The sequence below is a fragment of the Cetorhinus maximus genome, chromosome 17 (genome assembly GCF_964194155.1).
Source record: "Cetorhinus maximus chromosome 17, sCetMax3.hap1.1, whole genome shotgun sequence".
Classification (NCBI taxonomy): domain Eukaryota; kingdom Metazoa; phylum Chordata; class Chondrichthyes; order Lamniformes; family Cetorhinidae; genus Cetorhinus; species Cetorhinus maximus.
This window is the reverse complement of record NC_135895.1, coordinates 30,891,711-30,915,586: the sequence shown is the minus strand read 5'-3', so window position 1 is coordinate 30,915,586 and position 23,876 is coordinate 30,891,711. Positions and strand designations below refer to the sequence as shown.

The window sequence follows — 23,876 nt, the reverse complement described above, 5'->3', positions numbered from 1 at the left end:
GAGCCTCCAATTGAAGATTAATCTCTAGGACACTGCTGTGTGCAATCCTGCAGAAAAATCATAGGGACATTAAAAACAATTTTTTTTGTCGTTTTCTTTGAACAGATAATGAATATTGAAAATGGGGGATAAAAAAAGGCTTTTTGGCTGACAGTCAAACATCATCCAATTGGGTAATAAATATTTTTGCTTTCCAATTGGCATAGGAAGGCAGCATGTCACTAGGAATGATGTGTTCACTGATGAATGGCTGGAGCATGGGGGCAAGTCATGTGATGAAACCTCCAGGAATACATTTAATCACAGTTGGCAACCCTACTGTCCCTATATCTTCAGATGATATTGCCAAGGGTCAGCAAGTAAATGAGGAAGAGGAGAGGCTCCTGTTACGATTGGACAGGTAAGAGTGGAATGCAGCAATGGCAGTCCTATTAAGCTGGACAATAGAGGAGAAGCTTTGGAGCAGGATGGTGGTATAATCCATGTCAAAGACTGCACAGAAGTCACAAGTGGGGAAGTTGCAACATGGTCACAGTCACAGAGAATGCCATTTGTGACTTGGGCCATTTCAGTGCTGTGGTAGGCTAGAAACCTGATTGAATTTACCCAGTTGTGGTGTGGCAGGAAAGATGGGCACAGATTTAGGAAGAAAGGGAGTGAGCCCTCTATCCAGCTCCACCTATCCCATCACCCTCAAACAGCTTATATTTCACCTCATTTCTACTTTTCTTTAGTTCTGATGAAGTCATACGGACTCGAAACGTTAACTCTGTCTTCCTCTCCACAGATGCTGTCAGACCTGCTGAGTTTTTCCAGCTATTTTTTTGTTTTTGTTTCAGATTTCCAGCATCCACAGTATTTTGCTTTTACAGAAGTAAATAGCTGTGGTTTACATGACCATGATTGGGACAATAGGGAGTAGAGGGGCCACATAAGATGCAAGGTTGATGGCGAGGCCATAAATATAGATAGGCTGGGTTTAAGCAGCTGTACATCATTTTGTCAGTTAGACATTTCTCTCTAGTTGATTTTTCTCCTCTTTTTACCCATCTCCATTAAACTGTTTGCTGATCTCCATTAAACTGTTTGCTGATCTTTCAGTTTCCAGTTCTGATGAATTATTTCAACTGTTGACGTTAACTTGCCTTTTCTCAATATGGATGCTGACTGGCCTGACTGGCATTTCCAGCATATTCCGATGTCTTTTAAATGAAAACAAGAGTCAGGTATAATGCTTAAGTGTCATGGTAAAAACATTGGTTTGGAGTTTCCATTAAAAAAATGGACAGAATCATAGAATAGGATCCCAAAGCACTGGTGAAAATTACCGGTGTCCTACAGTAGAAACAGAATTTGACTAATTCAGTCAACTGATGTTATTCTTCCTTACTCAAAATTGAGTTAACCCTATGCAGTGCATTTGTTTGTTGTGAATGGCACATTACTCCCAAAGATTGAACATTCCTGCATGAGATTATCAGCTTCACTGAGTTTAAAATTTTGGCTTCTGCTACCCTACCTGGAAAACTGTTTCAACATTATAAGAGGTGTGTTTTCCACTATCGCCCAGCATCAGACATTTCTAGGTCATGTGTAGCATGGTTTAAAAGTAGATTAATTTCTCTGTTCCGTTTTAATGATGTGTTCTAACACTATCTTTATAAAGCTACCTCTATTGCAGCTGTGTGATATTTCCATTTCCCACAAGCTGTCAATCTGCTGCTGTTTCTAAGTGGGTTCAACACCTATGACTAGTTTTATGCTGTGGCCTTTACCCAGTAGAAGATTAGTTGGGATTGCTCAAACTCAGTTGCCAGAAAAAAAATACTTTCTGGACATCAGCTGAATTTAAACCCACCTGTCAGAAGTGGAGGTCCCTTTACCACTCAGTTCTTTTATTTAAAAAAATAGTTTAAAAGTGTTGTTAGGTTCATACAACATTTTCAAAATGATGACTGGGTAATAATATATTTCCTCCCTTCCCTCTTTCACTACCTTGCATTCTTGCTTCCCCACCCTTCTCACCCATTTTGCCAGTGCCCCTACTCCCCTTCTCTGCTCTATTTCCCCTCCTTCCATATCTTGGGTCAATTATCTCCCTGCCCTCTAACCACACTTGAGATGAAAAATCTCCTTGACCTTGACTCACTGTATGCAACATACGTATAAAATATATACTTTATAGAATATATATCAATTTGCATACCTGTGATGACTGTTATGGACCAGACTGGTTTCATCAAGAAACAGTTAAACTTTATTACAGAGACATTTTAGTGCTTGCATGCTTGACCAGATCTCTCATTGGATAAGCCCTGCCCCGCGGATTGCCCGCGCTAAGAGCTCACTGGTCGGAGCCCCCACAAACATCACATGACCTGTGACTGGCAGGAGGGAGTGACTATACATCCAGTTACCACATTTCCTGCCCCTTTAGTTTTTTTACAATTACTCTTTACAGAAAAACATTTAAACAATTCAACAAACATATATACAATTTCAGGTGATTATAAATCAAGTGTCTGAGGGGCTCTTCCTAAATGGCTAGAGCGGTGTAGCTTTACCACTGGAGGTTCCTGAACAGAATCTACAGGATCTGGAGCTGCACTGTGAGGCACATGATTGGAACTGGGCAGTTCAGGATTTGGTAACACTTCTGAAACATCTGAAATGTTTATTCTAGGTCGATCACATACTTCAGAAGTCGACAGTTTAATGTTAATCACAGGTTGATCAGTTAATTGTTGGAATGTCTCCCTGGCACGGATGTGATCTACGTGCTTACAGATGATTCCATCTCCCACTTGTACTTGGAAAGATAATGGACCAGCCTCTGAAACAATGGCTCCTGGAGCCCAGCAGTGTCCACTGCTGAAATTTTGCACGTACACCTTGTCACCTACACTGAATGTGCGAGCTTTACTGTGTATGTCATGGTTAAATTTCTGATTACTCTGGTTCTGTGCTACCTCCCTCGCTAAACTCAGAAATACCAAGTGCAAACGTGTATGCAAATGGCATTTCATGAATAACACCAACGGTGTTGAACCCGTAGTTGAATGTGGCGTTGTACGATAACTGAAGAGAAACCAGGAAAGTCGAGATTTCAGAGTGCCTTCCGGTAATTTTTTCATGCCAGACTTAAAAGTTTGTATTACCGTCTCGGCCAGACCATTCGATGAGGGATGTCAAGAGGCTGTCTTTATATGGCAGATTCCATTCATATCCATAAATTTCTGAAAAATGGTGCTGGTAAAGGCTGTACCATTATCAGAAATGACAATTTCAGGTAGGCCATGAATGCTGAAACAGTGACGTAGCTTCTCGATAGTTGTGTTCGATATTGGCAATTTGACTTCATACACATCCATCCATTTTGAATGTGCACCTACAATTAACAAGAACATGGTACCTAAAAATGGACCTACATAATTGATATGTAGTCGAACCCAGGGTCAACCAGGCCACTCCCATAGATGCAGGGAAACTGAAACAGGTAACTTCTGTTGTTGCTGGCAGTGGAGGCAGTGTTTGACCATGCTTTCAATGTCACTCTTAATACCTGGTCACCATGCATAGTTTCGTGCAAGCATTTTCATCTTTGATATGCCTGGCTGCGCACTGTAGATCTCTGTCGAGAGTGGCTCTCTACCTTGTGATGATACGACAACTCTTGAACCCCACAACACAATTCCGTCTTGACAGCTTAATTCCGTGTTTCTGACATGGAATGTTCCCAATTCTTCAGGTACAGGCGAGTATGGCCATCCTTGCAAAACCAAGTCTCTGACTTTCGAACATATTGGATCTCTGTTCATTCAATTTCTAATTTGTTTTGCACAAACAGGCGAAGAATCTAAGAAATTCAATAATAGCACTAATTCTTGTGGAACGGGAGTATTTACAATACTATATGGCAACGGGAGATGACTGAGTGCCTCTGCATTTGCAATGTGTAGGCCAGGGCAGTACAAAAAGTCTACTCGTACGCAGATAATGTCAGATCCTAGCGTTGTATTCTTGCTGATGCTATTGGTAGACTGGCCTTATCCTTACTGAATAATCCTGTTAATGATCTATGGTCTGACACAATGGTAAAATTTCATCCATGTAGGTACTGGTGAAACATTTTTTTAGGTGGAATACTACTGATAAACCTTTTTCTAACTGAGAATTTTTTAAAAATTGTTCATTCATGGGATGTGGGCTTCACTGGCTGGGCCAGCATTTATTGCCCATCCCTAGTTGCCCTTGAGAAGGTGGTGGTGAGCTGCCTTCTTGAACCGCTGCAATCCATGTGGTGTAGGTACATCCACAGTGCTGTTAGGAAGGGAGTTCCATGGTTTTGACCCAGCAACAGTGAAGGAACGGCAATATATTTCCAAGTCAGGATGGTGAGTGACTTGGAGGGGAACTTCTAGGTGGTGGTGTTCCCATCAATCTGCTGCCCTTGTCCTTCTAGATGGTAGTGGTCGTGGGTTTGGAAGGTGCTGTCGAAGGAGCCTTGGTGAATTCCTGAAATGCATCTTGTAGATGGTACACACTGCTGCTACTGTATGTCGGTGGTGGAGTGAGTGAATGTTTGTGGATGTGGTGTCAATCAAGCAGGCTGCTTTGCCCTGGATGAGGTCAAGCTTCTTGAGTGTTATGGGATCTGTACTCATCCAGGCAAGCGGGGAGTATTCCTTCACACTCCTGACTTGTGCCTTGTAGATGGTGGATAGGCTTTAGGGAGTCAGGAGGTGAGTTACTCGTTGCACTATTCCTAACCCCTGAACTGCTCTTGTAGCCTCAGTATTTAATGGCTAATCCGGTTCAATTTCTGGTCAATGCTAACCCCCAGGAGGTTGATGGTGGGGGATTCAGTGATGGTAATGCCATTGAACATCAAGGGGCGATGGTTAGATTCTCTCTTGTTGGAGATGGTCATTGCCTGACACTTGTGTGGTACGAATGTTACTTGCCACTTATCAGCCCAAGCCTGGATATTGTCCAGATCTTGCTACATTTGGACATGGACTGCTTCAGTATCTGAGGAGTCGCGAATGGTGCTGAACATTTGTGTAATCATCAGCGAATACCCACACTTCTGACCTTATGATGGAAGAAAGGTCATTGATGAAGCAGCTGAAGATGGTTGGGCCAGGGACACTACCCTGAGGAACTCCTGCAGACTATCAACTATCTTACTTTGTGTTAGGTATGACTCCAACCAGTGGAGAGTTTTCCCAATGATTCCCATTGACTCCAGTTTTGCTAGGGCTCGTTGATGCCACACTCTGTCAAATGCAGCCTTGATGTCAAGGACAATCACTCTCACCTCACCTCGGGAGTTCAGCTTTTTTGTCCATATTTGAACCAAGGCTGTAATTAAGGCAGGAGCTGAGTGGCCCTGGCGAAACCCAAACTGGGCGTCAGTGAGCAGGGTGTTGCTAAGCAAGTGCTGCTTGATAGCACTGTTGATGACCCCTTCCATTACTTTACTGATGATCGAGAGTAGACTGATGGGGTGGTAATTGGATGGGTTGAATTTGTCCTGAGAATTGGGCAGGTTGGATGGTGCCCAGCTTTGCTAACCTGCACAGCTCTGCATCCACCTCTTCTTTCAATCTATAAGGCATAGGTCTGGCCTTAAAGAAACATGGTGTCGCTTGAGGATCAACATGTATCTTGGCATGCATCCCTTTTAACTTCCCTAATTCATCCCGAAAAATCATGTTGTATTTCCTTAGAAGTTCTGGGATTCCATCTGATTTTAGGTGAAATATCTCAAACCAGTTGAGTTTGATCTTCTGCACCAATCTAGACCTAAAAGACTGGGTCCCTCTCCTTTCACTATTATTACAGGCAGTTGGGCTGTCTGCCACTTGTAAGAGACTGGGACAGTGGCGGTGCCCTATACTTGAATAGATTCTCCTGTGTAAATTCTTAGTGTTCGTCCACTCCAAATTTATTGGCTGTCTTCCTTCATTAAGGTACCTGAAAGTGTGCTCTCCTACCATCATAGTTGAGGCACCAGTATCCACTTCCATTGTCAGTGGCTTCTTATTCACTTGTACTGTCACCGTAATAGGCTCAGTCTTCACAGCAGTCAGGTTATATAAGGATTAAACGTCAGGAGCAGCAGCTTCAGCCTTTGCTGTATCCATTACTTCTATCATGTTTGTTTGCTGTTTTGCAGATTGCTTCAACTTTGTCTGCCATTGCCTAACCACATGTCCCTTCTTATGACAGTAATGGCATTCTGCCTCTTAGAATTTACAGTTATCTGCTCTGTGGCCACCTCCACATCTATAGCAATTTTGTCTTGAAACCGATGATGAAGCGTATCTGTTCGGCTTCTTCATGTTTCTCACAGTAGCCATTGAATCGTGCTTTAATTCTGCAGGCCTGGCTTTCACACCATGCTCGGCAGCAGGTTCTCGCCCAACATGAAGTATGGTGCCATTTTCCATGTGTTGCAAAGCCTGCGAGTTTCTCACAGCACTTTCAATGGCAGGGGAGATTTCTAGGGCACGTTTAAGATCTATATCGACCTTGGCAAGTAATCAGCGCTGAATGGCATTGTCCTTGATGTCACATAGCAATCAGTCCCACAGCATACCGTTTAAAACGTCTCCGATGCCGCAATATTCCGTTAACCGCTTGAGGTTTGCTGCATAGGGACCCCAACTCTTGAACTTAAAGCGCTGCATTTTCAGGGATGCCTTCAGCTGGAAGTATGTTTTCACGAGGTCTGCTAATTCGCTATGTCTTGCAATTGGATGTGCTCGGGGCCGTCAGGTTACGAATTAAGTTATATGTTTTACTGCCGCATACACTTAAGAGGATCACTTTTTGCTTTTCTTCAGCAGTTATTTCATTTGCTACAAAGTAAAAGCTCAACGTACTGGCTCCAATCTTCAATATTAGCATCAGACAGATCAATTCTTCCAAACAGCGGCATGGTTGGTGAGTGTTTCTTTTAATACAATTTACTCACAGTAACAGAGTGAGGTGCAGAGTCGAAAGCACCTCATCTTCCGACTAGGCACTTTACAGCCTTCCGGGCTGAATATTGAATTCAACAACTTTAGATCTTAAACTCCCTCCCCCCATCCCCACCCCGTTTCTTCCCCCTCCCTTTTGTTTTTTTCAATAATTTATATAGGTTTTTCTTTTCCCACCTATTTCCATTATTTTTAAATCTACAACTAATACCTTGTCAGTCTTTCCACCCCACCCCACTAGAGCTGTACCTTGAGTGTCCTGCCATCCATTCTTAATTAGCACATTTTCTTAGATAATATCACCACCTTCAACACCTCTTTGATCCTTTTGTCTGTGACATCTTTTGATTATCTGCTCCTATCACTGCTTGCTTGTCCCTACAACCACCCCATCCCCCTCAACTTCTCTCTCCCCCCTCCCACCTTAAACCAGCTTATATTTCACCACTCTCCTAACTATACTCAGTTCTGTTGAAGGGTCGTGAGGACTCGAAACGTCAACTCTTTTCTTCTCCGCCGATGCTGCCAGACCTGCTGAGTTTTTCCAGGTAATTTTGTTTTTGTTTTGATTTTACCCTTATCGCCAAATGTGATGACTCTAAGGGGCAGGCTGGTTTCATCAAGAAACAGTTAAACTTTATCACCGAGACATTTTTAGTGCTTGCACACTGGGCCCGATCGCGCATCAGAAAAGCCCCGCCCCATGGATTGCCCGCGCTAAGAGCTCACTGGTTGGAGCCCCCCCACAGTATATCACATGACCTGTGATTGGCAGGAGGGAGTGACCATACATCCAGTTACCACAATACTTAAACCATGTATGCCTCTGAATCAAAAACAAAAATTGCTGGAAAAACTCAGCAGGTCTGACAGCATCTGTGGAAAGAAACACAGAGTTAACGTTTCGAGTCCGTATGACTCTTCATCAGAACTCTGAATAATCATTTGAACATTTTACCTAGTTATTGACTAATCATTTCTAAATTTTATTGTGTAACTAGTTTATGAACTATTTACATTTTTTACTCGAATACAACGTTCCTTAGGCACTATGGAGATTTCAGTACTACTTTGCGCACACTGTGCATGAACACTGAGCACAGTAAGGAGTCAGGACTCTCGCCCCTTTTAATGTCTTGATCCATGATTTTCCAAGACATGAATGCTGCAGATTTCAGCACCTTAAATAGAGAGTAACATTCCCACTGTCTCTAGTGCTAGTGTTAAGGCTGGGCGGAACTGTTTTTTGGGGCCGGGGGGACGATTTGTGGTGGTGCAGCCGGAAGCATGTGCTGCTGAATGTAGCAAATCGCCGAGTGTATCAGTATCCGGGCGCCGGGCGGTTTGTCTGCTCGTGCGGCGAGTTTACCTGGAGCGCGGTGGGGATCATGGCCGCTGGTCCACCCCCGGGGGAAGATGATGGCATGGATGCGTTCATCGACCAGTTCAAGGAGAAGAAGTACAAACAAGGCTTCAACGAAGATAACTGGGAGGAGGTGGGATTTTGAGAGCTGCTCAAAAGCTGGAGTGGGGGCAACTACTAGGAATGTTTTGAAAATGTTGCATTCCTCCGTTTGCTACATTGGAGGGGGGAAAAAAAAACAAGCGATGGAGACAAGGCAGGGTTAAATACACTTCCTAGGTACATTGGCACACGAGGATGAACAAACTCTTATTGTAAAACTAAGTGAATGATGGCTAGTAAGTAACATTTGGAGCTGACTCAGGATATCCCAGCTGAGATTTGTTACCTCAGGGTCAGACAGAAATTACTTTTTATCTATTTTTAACACCCTGTGCTGTGGAATGTGTTAGCAGCCAGTGATTTCAGTGTCACTGGTTCAGGCAGCCCCAGTGACAGAAGCTTCTTTATGATTCAATGTTGCCACCTACCGCAGGCTCACAGTGATGGTGTTGTAGACATATAATTGAGTAAAGTTCTGTCCTATCCGTGTTAATGGTGGATTAGCATTAGCCCCTGCACTGGCTATAACGATAAGAGATGACCGCACTTCAAAAGTAATTTGTTGGCTCTAAAGTATTTGGGGGGTATTCTGAGGAAATGAAAAGGGTGTATATAATTGTAAATTTGTTTTCTGTCATATTATTAAGCTTCCTTTTGTTAAGATAATACAGACAGAGCCAGTTTTTCCTCTTAGGTTTAGTGTATCAACACAAACAATCATGTTGTAGAACATAGCAGCCAATCTATACACAAGGGCTCCACAAATAAGTGGAAGTCTTACAATGATAGTGTCTTTCATAACCTCAGGATGTCCCACTTTAAAGCCATTGAAGCACTTTTGAAGTCGTCATTGGCCGTCCCTCGATTTGAGGATGACATCTACACAGGGCCATGAGTTCCTGCTGTGGGTCTTTGTGTGACTGAACAGGCCTGTTTTCGACCCACAGATCTTTGGGCACATGGAGCACGGTTCCACGAGGTAGCGGGATCCGGAGGGCAGAATTTGCTTACTTTTCTTTGTTTGTTTGCCTCATCGTTAAGGTGTTTGGCTGCAACCTGATGCTGCTTGATGGACAAGTTGTCGCCATTTTGAATGATTGATAGTAAGCTCCTCTCAGTCAGCAATGTCAATGCTGCCTTGCTTCAGAGTGTGTTTGTAGGGTTTTCTTTGTCTTCCCGTAGAACGCTGCCCTTTAACATGTTGAACACTTCCCATACTTTGGCAGTCACTTTCCTCAAAAGGCCTCCACTGATGAGGAGACGCAACATCAAATCACCTGTGCCAGCTCAGTAATTTACAAACTACAGGAGTAAATGTTTAACAACAAAGACTTCCACAAGTCAACAGAAGCCCTAGTGCACAGAGCAGTTGTTGCCACCACTCTCCTGTACTGTAGTGAGACCTGGACTGTGTATCAGCAACACATAAGAGCATTAAAGTAATTCTACCAGCAATGCCTCTGCCACATCCTCTAGATTCAATTAGAGGCCTGTTAAACAAATACTAGTGTCCTTCTTGAAGCCAGCTCCACAAGCATTCCGGCAAAACCCCTGCAAAATCGAATACAATGGACGGGGCACTGTCTGGAAGTCTAAAAAGCATCTCCCCTGTCAGGTCCCGTTTTAGAGCAGGAGCAGGCCTTTTGGCCCTTCAAGCCCTCTCTGTCATTAGCTAGGATCACACCTGATCTGACTGTGGCCTCAACTCCACTTTCCAGTCTTCCCCCACCCCCATAACCCTTGACTCCCTTGTTGACCAAAAATCTGTCAACAGCCTTGAACATATGCAATGACCCAGCCTCCACTGCTCTCTGAGGAAGTGGAATTCCACTTCCACAGACTAATGACCCTCTGAGAAAAAAATTCTCCTTGCCTCGGTCTTAAATGGGAGACTCCTAATTTTTAAACTGTGTCCCCTGTTTCTAGAATCCACGACAAGGGGAAACATCCTCTCAGTATCCATCATGTCAAGTCCACTCAGTATCTAATGTGTATCATGTGTAAGATAACCTCTCATTCTTCTAAACTCCAATGGGTGCAGGTCCAACCTGCTCAACCTTTCTACAAAAGATTACCCCTTCATCCCAGGAATCAATTGAGTGAACTTCTCTGAACTGTATTTGTCATGTTGATTAAAGGATAAATATTGGCCAGGACACTGGGAATAACTTCCCCAATCCCTCTCTTCATCAAAATAGTGCCATGGGATCTTTTACATCCATCTTAGAGAGCAGACAGGGTCTGAGTTTAATGTCACTCAGAAAGTTCGTTGAAGAATGTTGACTAAGACTCTGCTTTGTGAATATTGCTGTTCCACCTGAAGAGGCAGAACCTCCATTTAATATCTGATGCAAAATATAGCACTTCTTACAATGCAGCGCTCACTAGATACTGTGCAGAATTGTACATTAAGATTATGCACTCTCAAATCTTTCATGAGGCTTGAATCCACCATTTATGACTTAGAAGTAGGGTTGCTACCAACTGACTTAAGGTGACATTTGAAGTGCTCCTGTATGTTTAGCATTTGTACTGAGGTGGAAATTTGCAGTGACTGAACACTTCTGTGTGGTATTCCAGTCCAATTAGATTTCAAACTAACTACTATGACGTTGTATGTCATTTTTTGTATATACTGAGAATCTCAGGTCAATGATCAAAATTATGGACAGTTGGCTAAACTTACTATCTTTGGTGCACTGGATTAATGCAATCATTGGCATAAAAATCTCCATATTTTAGCATGTATTTGAAGTACATAATTAACTACTTTAGGAGTACAGTGACCGTAATTATGTAGGCAAATGTGGCAGCTATTCAAGAGCAGCAACATTCCATAAACAACAGAGGGGTTTTTTGGTAAATATATGAGGAACAACATAAGGACAACTCTTCTTTTCCTTCGTAATGCTTTGGATCTTTAATGTTTGCTTAGCCAGTAGACAGGATCTTAGCTTAATCTTTCAGTTAAATGACAACACCTCCAACAGTGTAGTCCACCCTCAATCCTGACTAGAGATCCAACCTGGTTTATGCAATCAGCCCTGATGTACAACTTAAACCCACAATTTTCTGTTCCATGAATAGGAATTCTGCTAACTTAAAGTGCAGGGATTGCTGGATTGTAATTGAGTTTAGATGCTTGTTTGAAATTTGAAAGCTGAAATGAGCCATTATTTATATCATTGTATCATTGAGCTTTCAATCTTGTGCTGCCTTAGGGGAGTGTAAGGCACTTCTGAATTGTATTGTTCAGAGGCTATAAGCTTCATTTATCTATTCTTGGGCCTTGTGATGTTTTCTTTCCACTTACTCACTTACAACCACACTGCTAGCATTTGGCCCTCCATTCATCATGATACTTCTGTAGCCTTTGATCCATTCAACTATTCCTTCACCTCCATCTTTGATGCCCCTATTTCCAATAAACCTTTATTATTTCCCATCTCTGTTGTCTTAGGTCCTAAGGGATGTAGACTTGAGAATACCTGGAGTACACTGTGTTTAGCCTTGTATCACCAGATCTGGCTGGATTATATCAAGCTCGACAAGGTCTCAACAGTGTCTGCCAAAAGTGACCTGTACTCCAGGATTATCCTTCAGAGCCTCTCCTCCATTCTTTTCTCCAGTACTAACTGTTGCCTTAAATCCCTCTCTCCAACCCTCTCAGATCCAACAACAAGGAATTTATCAACTTTTTTTTCGCTAAGACTGGGATCATCATTTGAAATCCTCTGTTGTTTCCCCCTCCCCTTTGCCTTAGCTCTGAGTCTGGGTCATTGAAATTTTCTCTCCTATTCCCCAATATGCTTTCTTGGAGCTGACCTTGTCTGTGAGACCAACGCCTGTTCCCATGACCCCATTCCCAACCGATGAGTTGAGTGGTCACTCGACCTCCTTTCCTGGTTCCCATGCTAGCTGATATTTTAAATGGTTTTCTCTGCTGAGGTATTGCCCCGCTCTCTCTTTCAAAACTAGTCATCAGTTCTGCTCCCTCAACCCCAACCTCCCATTGACCCCTCTTCTTTGGAAATGACTGCCCATTTCCAACCTACTGTTCCCCTCCGAAGTCCTTGAATATTTTGACACTTCTGAAATCCATGACCATGTTTCCTGTGACTCCAGGTTTGAATTTTCCCAATCAGGTTTCTCCCTCTGTTGGAGCGCTGAAATGGCCCTAATTAAAATCGCAAATCATGCCGGCTGTAACTTAGCATGATGCCTTTTCTCCACTTGTTCTGTGTGACCTCCTGCATACGTATTACATGCTGTCCTCCTCCAATGCCTGCTCCAGCTCAGTGGGATTCCTCTCACTTGGTTTCAGTCCTGCTTATATAATTGTTGTCAGAACATCTTCAACAATGATGCCTCTTCATGTAACTAATGTTGTTTCTGCCCCTCAAGGATCTAGAGGTGGCCCCTTTCTTCATCTGCAGGCGTGGATAGCTTTCATATGTATGCTGATGGCACCTAGATCTACCTCTTAAACACCTCTTTTGTCTTATTTAACTGACATCCAATCTAGGATTCAGTGCAATTCCTTTCAGCTAAATGTTGAGAAATCCAAAGGCAATTTCTTTGCTGACCATATGGGTATTTGTTTTTTTTTCCTGTCCAGGAGTTTGACAAGATTCCAATGTTTATGAAAAAGGCACCTGAAGAACTTGATCCTTTGGAGCATCCAGAACTTGCCTGTATCCAGACAATATTGTATGATGAGGATCAATCTCCAGAAGGTACTGGAGTTCATTTCAAACAAAAAAGTAAAAGCAAAACCCATTCCAATTTGCAAATGTTGTAGACAACCAACTGCCTTCATGCAGATTCCTTCCTCACAGAAACCCAAGGAATTAAATTTTCTGTCATTGACAGGACATTCAATGTTAACATGTATAAAACTGAAAGCTAGTAATGTGATGAATTTTGTGCACTGTGGTCTTTTGGCCTGATCCTATATATATTGTCACAAGATTCCAAAGAAAAAGAGTACTCCTGTGAACTGATTTCTAATTAAATTACTGAATGAATGTTTATTCATTTATGTAATCAGTATTGGAAACACTGAAACTGTTTATGGGAAAATCATTGGGGAGAATCTTAATGCCAACTCTCCCAGAATAATGCTGCAAGCTTCTAATTTACTGATTAGCTCCTTTTGAAACATTTTGGGCCTCCATGTGAGATTAAATGATAAATCAGTATTTTTAGTCAGGCTGGATGGCAATTTCTAGATTTATAGATTGTGTTAGACTTTTTCTTTTAAATTACATTTTACAGAGCTTGCAAAAACATACAAGAATGAAGGAAATCATTACTTCAAGGAAAAGAATTATAAGAAAGCTGTCATCTCCTACACCGAGGGGCTGAAGAGAAAATGCAGTGACTCTGAGCTGAATGTCATACTCCATACGAACAGAGCTGCAGCACAATTTTACTTGGGTATGGCTGGTTGCTACTTGCCAGTTCTAATGCTGTGGAAGTGGGGTGGGCTGGGTTTTGTTTATTCATTTACAGGATGTGGCTGTCACTGGCTTGGCCAGCATTTATTGCCCATCTCTAATTGCCCTTGAGAAGGTGGTGGTGAGCTGCCGCCTTGAACTGCTGCAGTCCACATGGTGTAGGTACACCCACAGTGCTGTTAGGGAGGGAGTTCCAGGATTTTGACCCAGCAACAGTGAAGAAACAGTGAAATATTTGGGGAGTCAGAAGGTGAGTTACTCGTCACAGGATTCCTGGCCTCTGACCTGCTCTTGTAGCCAGTGTATTTATATGGCTAGTCCACTTCAGTTTCTGGTTAATGGTAACCCCCCCCCAGGATGTTGATAGCGTAGGATTCAGCGGTGGTAATGCCATTGAATGTCAAGGGACAATGGTTAGATTGTCTCTTGTGTGGCACTAATGTTACTTGCCACTTGTCAGCCCAAGCCTGGATATTGTCCAGGTCTTGCTGCATTTGGACTTCTTCAATATCTGAGGAGTCGCAAATTGTGCTGAACCTTGTGTAATCATCAGCGACCATACCTTATGATGGAAGGAAGGTCATTGATGAAGCAGCTGAAGATAGTTGGGCATAGGTGATGTGATTGTTCCAAAAATTAGCTTTGAAGATTTAGAATTGAATCAAGGTCAGATAATGGGATAAAAATCTTGAGTTTCTTAGGTGTAAGCATCTTAAACGAATTGAGTTTGGGACTGTGAATCCAAAGTAATCTTGCTTGGGGATTGAAAAAATCACTGGTGTGTTCAGCAGAAATGTCCCATTGTATAGTTGGGTATGTTCCGAAATGAGGCACAACATTAAACAATTCTCAACAATTAGTTACAGGCCATAAATGAATATGATCAGAGGTAAAAAGTGTGTCAGTAGTAAATTGGTGTCGTCTTCCACGTGCCAGTGCACCCAGGAATTGATAGTTGTTTGGTGGGGAACTGAAAATGTGAACATAAAAGTAAGTTTGGTGCTCTGATTCTCTTGATATTCTGTGTTCAAGGTAATAGTCGATCTGCACTAAATGATGTGATTGCAGCTCGGAAACTGAAACCAAATCATCTGAAAGCAATAATTAGAGGTAAGACTGCAGAAACAGTTATGTTTTATTTTACTTTCCCTCCTTTCTAACGGCAAGGGCGGTCTGTTCTCTGGTTGCTCCCTGAGTTGTGTGACTTGGCAAAGAGCAATGAGAGCCCCTGTTTTCCTCCCTTTCCCCCTAGCTTTTAGAAAATCTACAAGGAGGTTTTGGAGGCACAATTTCAATTTCACTTTTCATTCCAGCAAAAACACAGGTGGTATGACGAACTCCATATGCAGGAAACAACAAGACTGAACTCAAAATCCACAATGATATGTTGGAACTCCAATAATTGGTGCCGTACACATGGGCTATTATTAAGTTAACAATGTTATGTCCCACTATTTGATTTTTCTTTTGTTCCAAACCAAAGGCAAAAGTCAAAAATGAGATGTTGAGATAGAACAATGCAGTGTGGAATCACTGTTTGTTACCAACCATAGGTGTGTGAGTGATGATGTACCTCCCCTTCCTCTCACCCATTTTTGCCATTGTTTATTGTAAGAAAAATAAATTGAGCATTTCTAAGAATCAATACTGCCCCCAGAGGTCTTGCTCTAGTGATCATTTAACAGACCTCATGTTTGATAATTAAAATTGGAACAATATTATGAAACAGATGAAGCATTACCAAACTTACATTTCACTATGACTTCTTGATTAGTGAATAATGTTTTGGGAAATGGGTTCTCCACTGACATTAGTGGCTGAAGTCTAAACTTTTGACTGTGGTTTTTGACAGGTGTCCTTTGCCATATTGAGCTGAAAAATTACAGCAAGGCAATAGCATGGTGCGATGAGGGCCTCCAATGTGAACCCAAAGAGAAGCAACTTGTTGAATTGAGAGCCAAAGCTGATAAACAGAAGGTATGGTTAGTAACTGCAGGTTGAGTACTTGACTGTGGGAGATAGAGTCGACAATGACTATGTTGTGTGTATGCTGAATACAGGAGGTTTAGTCAAGTGTGCACATTGCACAAATGGTCAGTGTGGTTTGACGGAAAAGAGCTTTATTGATGTGGAGAGCGGCAGCTGATAAATTAAGTGCATGGGATTGCATTGTAATCATAGAGATTGATTTGTGCTGCCACCTTGTGTTCTCTAGGAACAGATTGAGCCTGTCCAAACTCTTTGTGCTAAAAGCCCTCACAGCAAGTAGAGAATAGTGGCTTTAAGGCCATCATTTTGAACAGGTGTTGAGCCCAAGTCCCAGGTGACAGATCATTGTTCTGACTGATTATGCCACCTAGTCTCATACAGAATTATTAATTTTTTTGTAGCGGGTTGAAGAGCGTAATGTAAGGAAAGCAAAGTTAAAGGAGAAGAAGGAACGGGTGCAAGCAGAGGTGTTACTGAAGGCTATCAAGGTAAGGAAATGTGAAATATTGGAGAAAATGGCTATGTCATTCAAATTGCCGTATATACTCAAAAAAAGCAACCTCATGTAAAAGACAACCACATGACTTATGGCCTAAAAGATCTGAACTTTCCATACACCTCATGTAAAAGTCGACCCTAGCTTTTAAGGGATCAAACTAAATTCTGATTGTTAATTACCTACTGGTAATTATTATGGTTCACACTGGAACTTTTAGACTTTCCCCCTGCCAATTCTAGCGCTCAGTCTCCCAGCCAATCGACAAGACCAATGTGTAGCACATGATCTATCACAATGCCTTTGAGAAAGAATAACAACTACGTAGCTCAATTTAAAATGAAGTTGTAGCATTTGCTGAGAAGACTAATAGTTATGTAGGAGCAAGAGAGTTTACTTGTCCAAGAAAATAATTAGAGACTGGGGAAAGACATCCAATAAACTAGGAAAGATGCCGAAGAATAAATATGCCATCAGAGGAAGACCGAGCAAGTAGCCTCACCTGGAGAAAGAGTGGCAGATTGAGTTGAGGAGCATCAGCAAAATGATCATCTTATCACCCGCGGAGCCATCCAACTCTATGCCCTCAGAGAAGCAAAGAAAGATGGAATTCGAGAATTCAAGGCCAGTGTTGGATGATGCACAAGATTCATGAATAGGCACGACTTGCTTTCAGCAAAGAAAAACTTAACAGCATTTTCCACCTGTGCTCGACGATAAAATCATCAAATTTCATCGTTTTGCCATTGAAAGAAGAATGCATACAGAGTGGCCCACATTGGAAATATGAATGAAACACTTTTGAACCTCGATGTGCCAGCAAACAAGACCATTACAAAGATTAAAGAAAAGAACCGCCCTTGTAAGGATGACTGGCCATGGGGAAGACATGGTTCACAGTGATTCCATTTTGAATGGCGGATGGCACAAAATTAAAGCTGATGGTGATATTCAAGCACAAAGCTGTCCCCAAAGAGAAATTTCAGAAAGGCACTGTCATCCATGTTGACAAGAAGGGCTGAATGAAGGCGGTTGCAAGACATTGATGAAAAAAGCGTGGAATTTAAGACCAGGAGGACTAGGCAAAGAAAAATGTTTGCTTGCCTGGGACATGTTAAAATCCCAAGCCATCAATGAGGTAGTCGTGATGTGAGATCAATACCAATGTGACAGTTATTCCATGGCGGTCTTAGGAGTGTTATTCAGCCTTTGGATGTGTGTATAAATAAACCTCTCGAGGACGATATTCGAAAGATATGGAGGGCGGAACTATGCGAGCACCCCCACTAGCAGCATTGTGTCAATGGGTCATAAACGAATGCGCTCGATACTACAGAAGACAATTACTCCTGGAATAATAATGCCAAAGTAACTGGTACTACCGATGAAAAGGAGGAAGGTCCAAATGATGATGTTCGACAACCAGGCTTTTTGGATGAATTATTTGGTGATTCAAGTGGTGATCAGAGTGATTTCGAAGGATTTCAGCGTCACGTGCTTTAGTTAATTCATTATGGTATGTATTTATATTATCTTGGATGAAATATATATAGTTTATAGTTATAAAATAAATGCTAGAGAATTAATATGAATTCTTTAGTGTTGTTGGTTTTTACTTTATTGCAGCATGATGGTCTTATTTGGGCCCAGATCAAGCATGCATGTTGATCCTTCAAAAACATTACCCATGTAAAAGTCGGCCTTCTGACTTTTGGCCTAAAATTTGGTCTCAAAAGTTCACTTTTTACACAAGTATATATGGTAGATACATATTTCTCATGACTGAACTTGAAAAGGATATATTTTTAGATACCTGGTATTTTAGTTTGGCACTAGTGTGAGGATCAGCGAGAGCAGCAGTGGGGGCTAAAAGCGTGGAGAGACAGAGTGGGACTTCAGTGTGGAGCAGGCTCGAGGGGCTGAATGGCCTGCTCCTGCTCCTGTGTTCTTAGTATATGGTGACTGACTTACAGAATGAACATTTTCTTTAACTCTGGTAGAGAGTAAGAAATGATGGAACAATGTTGAAACCATTTTTCATAATCTCTACTTTTAAAAACCCCATTTATTCTGCACTACCAGTGGGCCTCTCCCCATGTGATTGTCATGTGGTGTCCAATTCAGAGCATAGGTGAATATCTTATCTTTGAGGATAAGGGATTGGGTTGTCCTGATAGGTGATACAAGCATGCATTTTCCATACTTCCCAGGCTTTGCTTTATTTTCATTTGTTACCTCTTTTAGGAGAGGCAGATCAAGTTATTTGAGCCTCCGGAATTGTCCAGTCAAAATTCTGATGATGGTGATGATAAGGAAGACGACAGAGTATTAAGAACACTGTTTGATGGCATAAACTCTGAAAATGGCATTGTTGTACACTTGGATGAAAATGGCAACTTAAATTGGCCTGTACTGTTTCTGTATCCTGAGTATGAACAAATGGATTTCATCTCAGCCTTTCACGAAGACACCCGGTAAATATTAAAATAAAGATATCCTTCAGTTTTAGTCAATTAATATCAATGTCCTTTTGAAGGTAGGATATCCTGTGTCTCAAAATAGCTCCCTCGGTGATCTCAGCAAGGTGAAGACAATTTGTTTCAGCTTATAGTCAAATGTTCTTTTGATGTGAACTGATGTTTTGATTCCTATGTTGAAGAGAGCTACACACTGACCAGAAACTTTGAGCAACAACCACATCCAAATTATTTCCCACTTTGGTTAACTGAATACTTTGCGTACACACTAGTATCTCCCCCTGCTTTCTGGAGATATCTGATTATACTAGCAATTTGCATTCTTCCTTTGTTCATGTCCTTATGTGATGAAATTGGTCTGAGACAGTTTGGTAGCAGACCCTTTCCAAAGGATGTGAACCCAGGTCACAAGGACCAATGTTCTGACTGATGCCACCTGGTCTCCTTATACTGAATTATGACTTTTTTTGTGTGTCAGAGAAGACAAAGAATTTGCTCTTCTAGAGAATTAATTTTGTCTGTATTTTCTTTTCAGGTTTATTGATCATTTATCTGTGATGTTTGGTGAGAACTTTCCCCCTTGGGATACAGAAAAAAAATATAAGCCAAATAATTTGGAGGTACAGTATGACTTGAATTGTGTTTAAGAATGTTGCCCTGATTGAAGGGCAAAAAAATGATGGAGTGTCTCCAATTTGGGTCAAACTGTTTTTGAATAAAAACACTACAAATATTAGCAACCTCCTTCATCAAATTAGTTTTCTTTTATTCTAATGTCCTTTGTAAAATAAGCCAAGCTAGAAAGTAAATCAACATTTAATTTCTTTTATTTGCTGAGTTAGAGCAGAAAGCAATCTGTATTTGTTGAACTGTAGTCTGCTTCACCAGAAACCTTAAGATCACACATTCTAGTCTGACAGAGCTCCCAGTATTTACATAGTATCTTTGTTTGAAGCAGATGATTGTTTAAAAACAGAAAAGGTAGATTCAGCTTGAAGATAACAAAGTTATCTACAAATTGGTGAATACAGCCATGAAATGTGGACTTGCGTGATGTAACCATAATGCTTCAAAAGTGAGCCTCTTAAATGGAGCTTGTAATGAATACAGCACTCATTTGATATTCTTTGGTCCCAAGGAAACATTGCTGTCCAAGTATGCTGCATGCATATAAATGTTTGCTGCATGCAATCATTGTGCTGACCTGGTTGGTGTGAGGGGAGCAGATTGATGCACCGGATTAGTGCTATAAAAGAACACCTCAGGAAATTGCAGACTAATTGTGGGATTCACGTCCTTAAAGCTTTTAGTTTTGCAATTACTTGGTTTTGCACAAGTACTTCGCCCCACAGTTGTCGAAACAGAGTTTTATATGTGACATGAACTTAGGACAACACTGAATACTGCACTTGAATTACATACTTAAAACGATCATTTAAATTTAAAATTTAAACCCTTAAATTTTTATTTACACTTGGGAGATTGACCACAACTTACTGAACAATTTAAATTAACACATAATAGTCTGTATTTCCGGAATTTGGAATGGCATCTGAGGAATAGTAATGAAGTCAGAATCCATTCTGAATGTGACAATGATAATTGCACTTTTTTATTATTATGCAAAAGTCAATTTAACTTGAGTTGCAGGCTTGTGAGGGAGAGACTATTGTTCATGTGCAGGTGGTCTGTTAATCATAATAAAACTGAGAAAGGAGTGTTTGTGTTTCTGTTGTAGAATCCGTAAGCTTCCAGTACTTCACTGTTCTCTGCTGTAGTAAACAATGAAAAGGCAAACTAACTGAAATGTTTCTGGGGAATATTAAAATAATTGAAAAGCTGTTGTTTTATTGATCAATGTCCACAGCTATATTTTGAAGATGAGCAAAGAGAGGATCTGTTCCAAGTGGACCCCACGTGCACCCTGCGGCAAGTGCTGAGTCATGACCGGTGAGCAGAGTGAATGTCCTTTTAACCATGTGTCTGCTTCTTTCAGTTCCTGCTGTCCCTTTGTCTTACCTAGGCCTTTATCATAAAGCCATTTATTTGAATATTCTAAAAATGATTTGATAACTTTGGTGTGTGTTACAGTTCACCCTGAGTTCAAGTTGATGTCGCAACATGCACTTTTACATGCATGTTATACTCTGGAGCTATGGATAGTGATGGTAGAGGCCCCAGTGTTTTTTCCATCACATAACTGACCAGGAATCTCTCCTGCTCTGACCACCTGCCATTGGCATGTCTTGGAAGGATTTGCAGGTTGATACTCAACCTGTTTGGCCACATTATAATTGCACCTTCCTTGGCCATCAAGACCTGGGTGGGACTTGAACCTGGAGCTTCTGGCTCAGAACACTACCCACTGTGCCACGGGAGCTCCTTTGATAACTTTTATAAAATATTCAATATTAAAATCTTGTTGAAGGGCTGGGTGGTATAGCCAGTTAAAACATTAACCTTTTAATCTCTTAGACTTGTTGATTTAAAAACCTTTAAAATTGTTTCAGTCCAAAGGTCCTGAGTGAAGTGAATTCGCACAGTATCAGCTCTGTACCTCTTAGATTTCTTCCTTCCGTAACCCCAAGTAGTGGAGATCTGGCCTACACATCAACTCAGTTGAGATTGAAAACTTAGCAACATGAGGGTTATAGACTTGCATGACAACATATAGCGATAGCAAATTGTTTTGCTTCAGCCTGCTGCAACACTGAGCTGTCTATCTGTTGTATTTTGTGTTGCTAAATGAGTTGAGACTTTCTATATTTGGATTGTTGTTCCTTCTATTTCACAAAAGTGGTCCTTGTTTGATATCATTGAATCTTTTTGTGTCTAGATATGTTGTGAAGGCTGGTAATCCAAGAATCCTAATTCTGGTTAGAGGTTCATCATTCTCTAGAGACTTTTTATCGGAAAAGAAACTTCAAGCAAATTGAAAAAAAAAAACGAAGTGCTGGATATACTCAGCAGGTCTGGCAGCATTTGTGAAGAGAGAAACAGAGTTAATGTTTCGAGTTGAATATGACTCTTCTTCAGAACTGCTTTTATTCAGCAAATTGAGTTGTCTAAATTCATATTGGTACATGAACAACAGCAGTAAATACCAAGCAAAAAACACACAAAATTCCCATATTTATCATTGACATTTGAAAGCTCTACACAGAAATGGGGGAATAAAGGGCCCAAGCACATCTCAGAAATGTCTTGAAGTGTTTCCCATCAGAATTTTATTTGAAATGCAGCAACCATTTTGTCCATGGTGAAATTCCACAAATAATAATAAATGACCAGTTACTCTGATTTTAATAATGTTGATTGAGGAGTAATGTTGGCCAGGACAACTGGAAAAACTGCCTTTTCTTTTTCAAATAGTACCTAAGGATCTTTAATTAGTGATGGACAGTACTATAGATAGTGTACAATCTCATCAGTCTTACCCACATCCTAATAACTAAATTGGCTGTTTAAGTGGCTTTAATTTGGTCAATTACTGTAAAGAAATAATTAGCAACTCAAGTTGCAAAAATTGTAGAACAGATTTTTTTTAGTTTACCTTCTCTCTGTTGGCTTTATGTGCACCATCGCTTACAGAGAGAGACAGTTACCTCCCTGTTGTTGAAATACCAAATAATTGTTTAATTAAAAACAAAAATAAAATCCTGCAGATGCTGGAATTCTGCAATGTAATAGAAAATTCCGGAAACACTCCAGTCAGGCAGCTATGTGGGGAGAGAATCAGTTTACGTTTTACGGTGATGACTTAAGGCCTGGTTCCATAAACTAAAGATTTCTGACTGATGTTCAAGATTGTATACAAAGTAAACTGGTTAAAGATTGCAGCGACTGCAGCTGAATTGCAATATACTGTAACTCCTGCCGCTGACTGGAAAGGCATCAGGAATAGTTGTGCATGCTCATTTCATCCTCACTGTGGCTGCTGGCACACGCACAACTGATCCTGATGCTTTTCTGTTCAGCGTCAGGAGTTTGGATCATCTTAAAGTATTCAGAGCAATGCTAAAACAGGCTTAATCTACACATTTAGTTTGCGCGTCACTGAGTTTAAAACCTTGCTGTGGGTCCCATTGATCGACCTAGATAGACATTGGAAGGGAGGTTAAAGCCCGCGTTCAGCCAGATCAATTGTGTTAAGGTTTGTGCAGGTAGCTCAATTACTGTCTAATGGTACTGTTAAACCCAGTGTTGTCATTGAGTCCCACATTGAGTTATTAAGTTTTGCTTAAAAATTTTAGTCTAAGAATTGTTTTCATTGATTTTTGCCAAAAATGACAAGCTAAATATTACAATAACTTCTCCACATTGGAAGTTGAGAGTCTCATTTACTGAAATTTCCTGATTATATATCTTTATTTACTGAATCATCAGAGGTATATTTGAGACAATGAACCATTGCTAAATGAAGGCTGGACTAGATACAAGAACTTTCAATTGGTTGAGGTCTGCACTAAAAAATGGTAACTTGAACTTTGTTAGTCTGTATCAAGTCAACTTGCTTTCATGTTGCCAGTTGACACTCCTGATACTGAGACTGAATTAAGCATGTGCAGGAAGTACTCCCCTAGAGTTTCAGCATTAATAAATACAGCCATAACTGAATTGTAATAAGCTGTTTGGTGTAGGGACCTCTGACTTTGGACTCTCTTGTATTGAGCTCAACTTATAACATTGTAAGTGAGTGTTATCAAGAATGCTATTTCCTTGACATTACAACAACTACTTGCATTTAAACAGTATTTAGAATGCAGTAAAACATCCTAAAGGTGTTTCAGGAGTGTCACCAGACAAAATTTGACTCCAAACCATGTCCAAAATCATGAACAAAAAGATAATTTTTAAGGAGCATCTTAAAGAAAGGAAGGTGCAGTGCGGTTTAGGGAGGAAATTGCAAAACTTAAAGTCTACGTAGCTGAGGCCACGGTTGCCAGTGGTGGGGTGAAGGAAATCACTGATACACAAAATGCCAGATTTGGAGGAATGCAG

The 23,876-nt window shown here is 41.0% G+C and overlaps 1 protein-coding gene across 1 annotated transcript; it reads left to right on the top strand.

The window, feature by feature from the left end:
- The first annotated feature begins 8,272 nt into the window (after window positions 1-8,272).
- Window positions 8,273-22,175, top strand: ttc4 (tetratricopeptide repeat domain 4). The gene is made up of 10 exons (XM_078560916.1): window positions 8,273-8,485; window positions 13,073-13,190; window positions 13,732-13,893; window positions 14,946-15,023; window positions 15,766-15,890; window positions 16,304-16,390; window positions 18,643-18,872; window positions 19,411-19,495; window positions 20,743-20,825; window positions 21,712-22,175. Exons 1-10 carry the CDS (start codon window positions 8,378-8,380, stop codon window positions 21,809-21,811), a joined length of 1,176 nt encoding a protein of 391 aa, XP_078417042.1. The 5' UTR covers window positions 8,273-8,377; the 3' UTR covers window positions 21,812-22,175.
- The last annotated feature ends 1,701 nt before the right edge of the window (window positions 22,176-23,876 follow it).

Coding starts and splice junctions, on each gene's coding strand:
- ttc4 (XM_078560916.1), top strand. CDS start 8,378: ATGGCCGCTGGTCCACCCCCGGGGGAAGATGATGGCATGGATGCGTTC. Junction 13,894..14,945: donor TGCAGCACAATTTTACTTGG/GTATGGCTGGTT, acceptor TCTGTGTTCAAG/GTAATAGTCGATCTGCACTA. Junction 19,496..20,742: donor ATAAGCCAAATAATTTGGAG/GTACAGTATGAC, acceptor CAATGTCCACAG/CTATATTTTGAAGATGAGCA.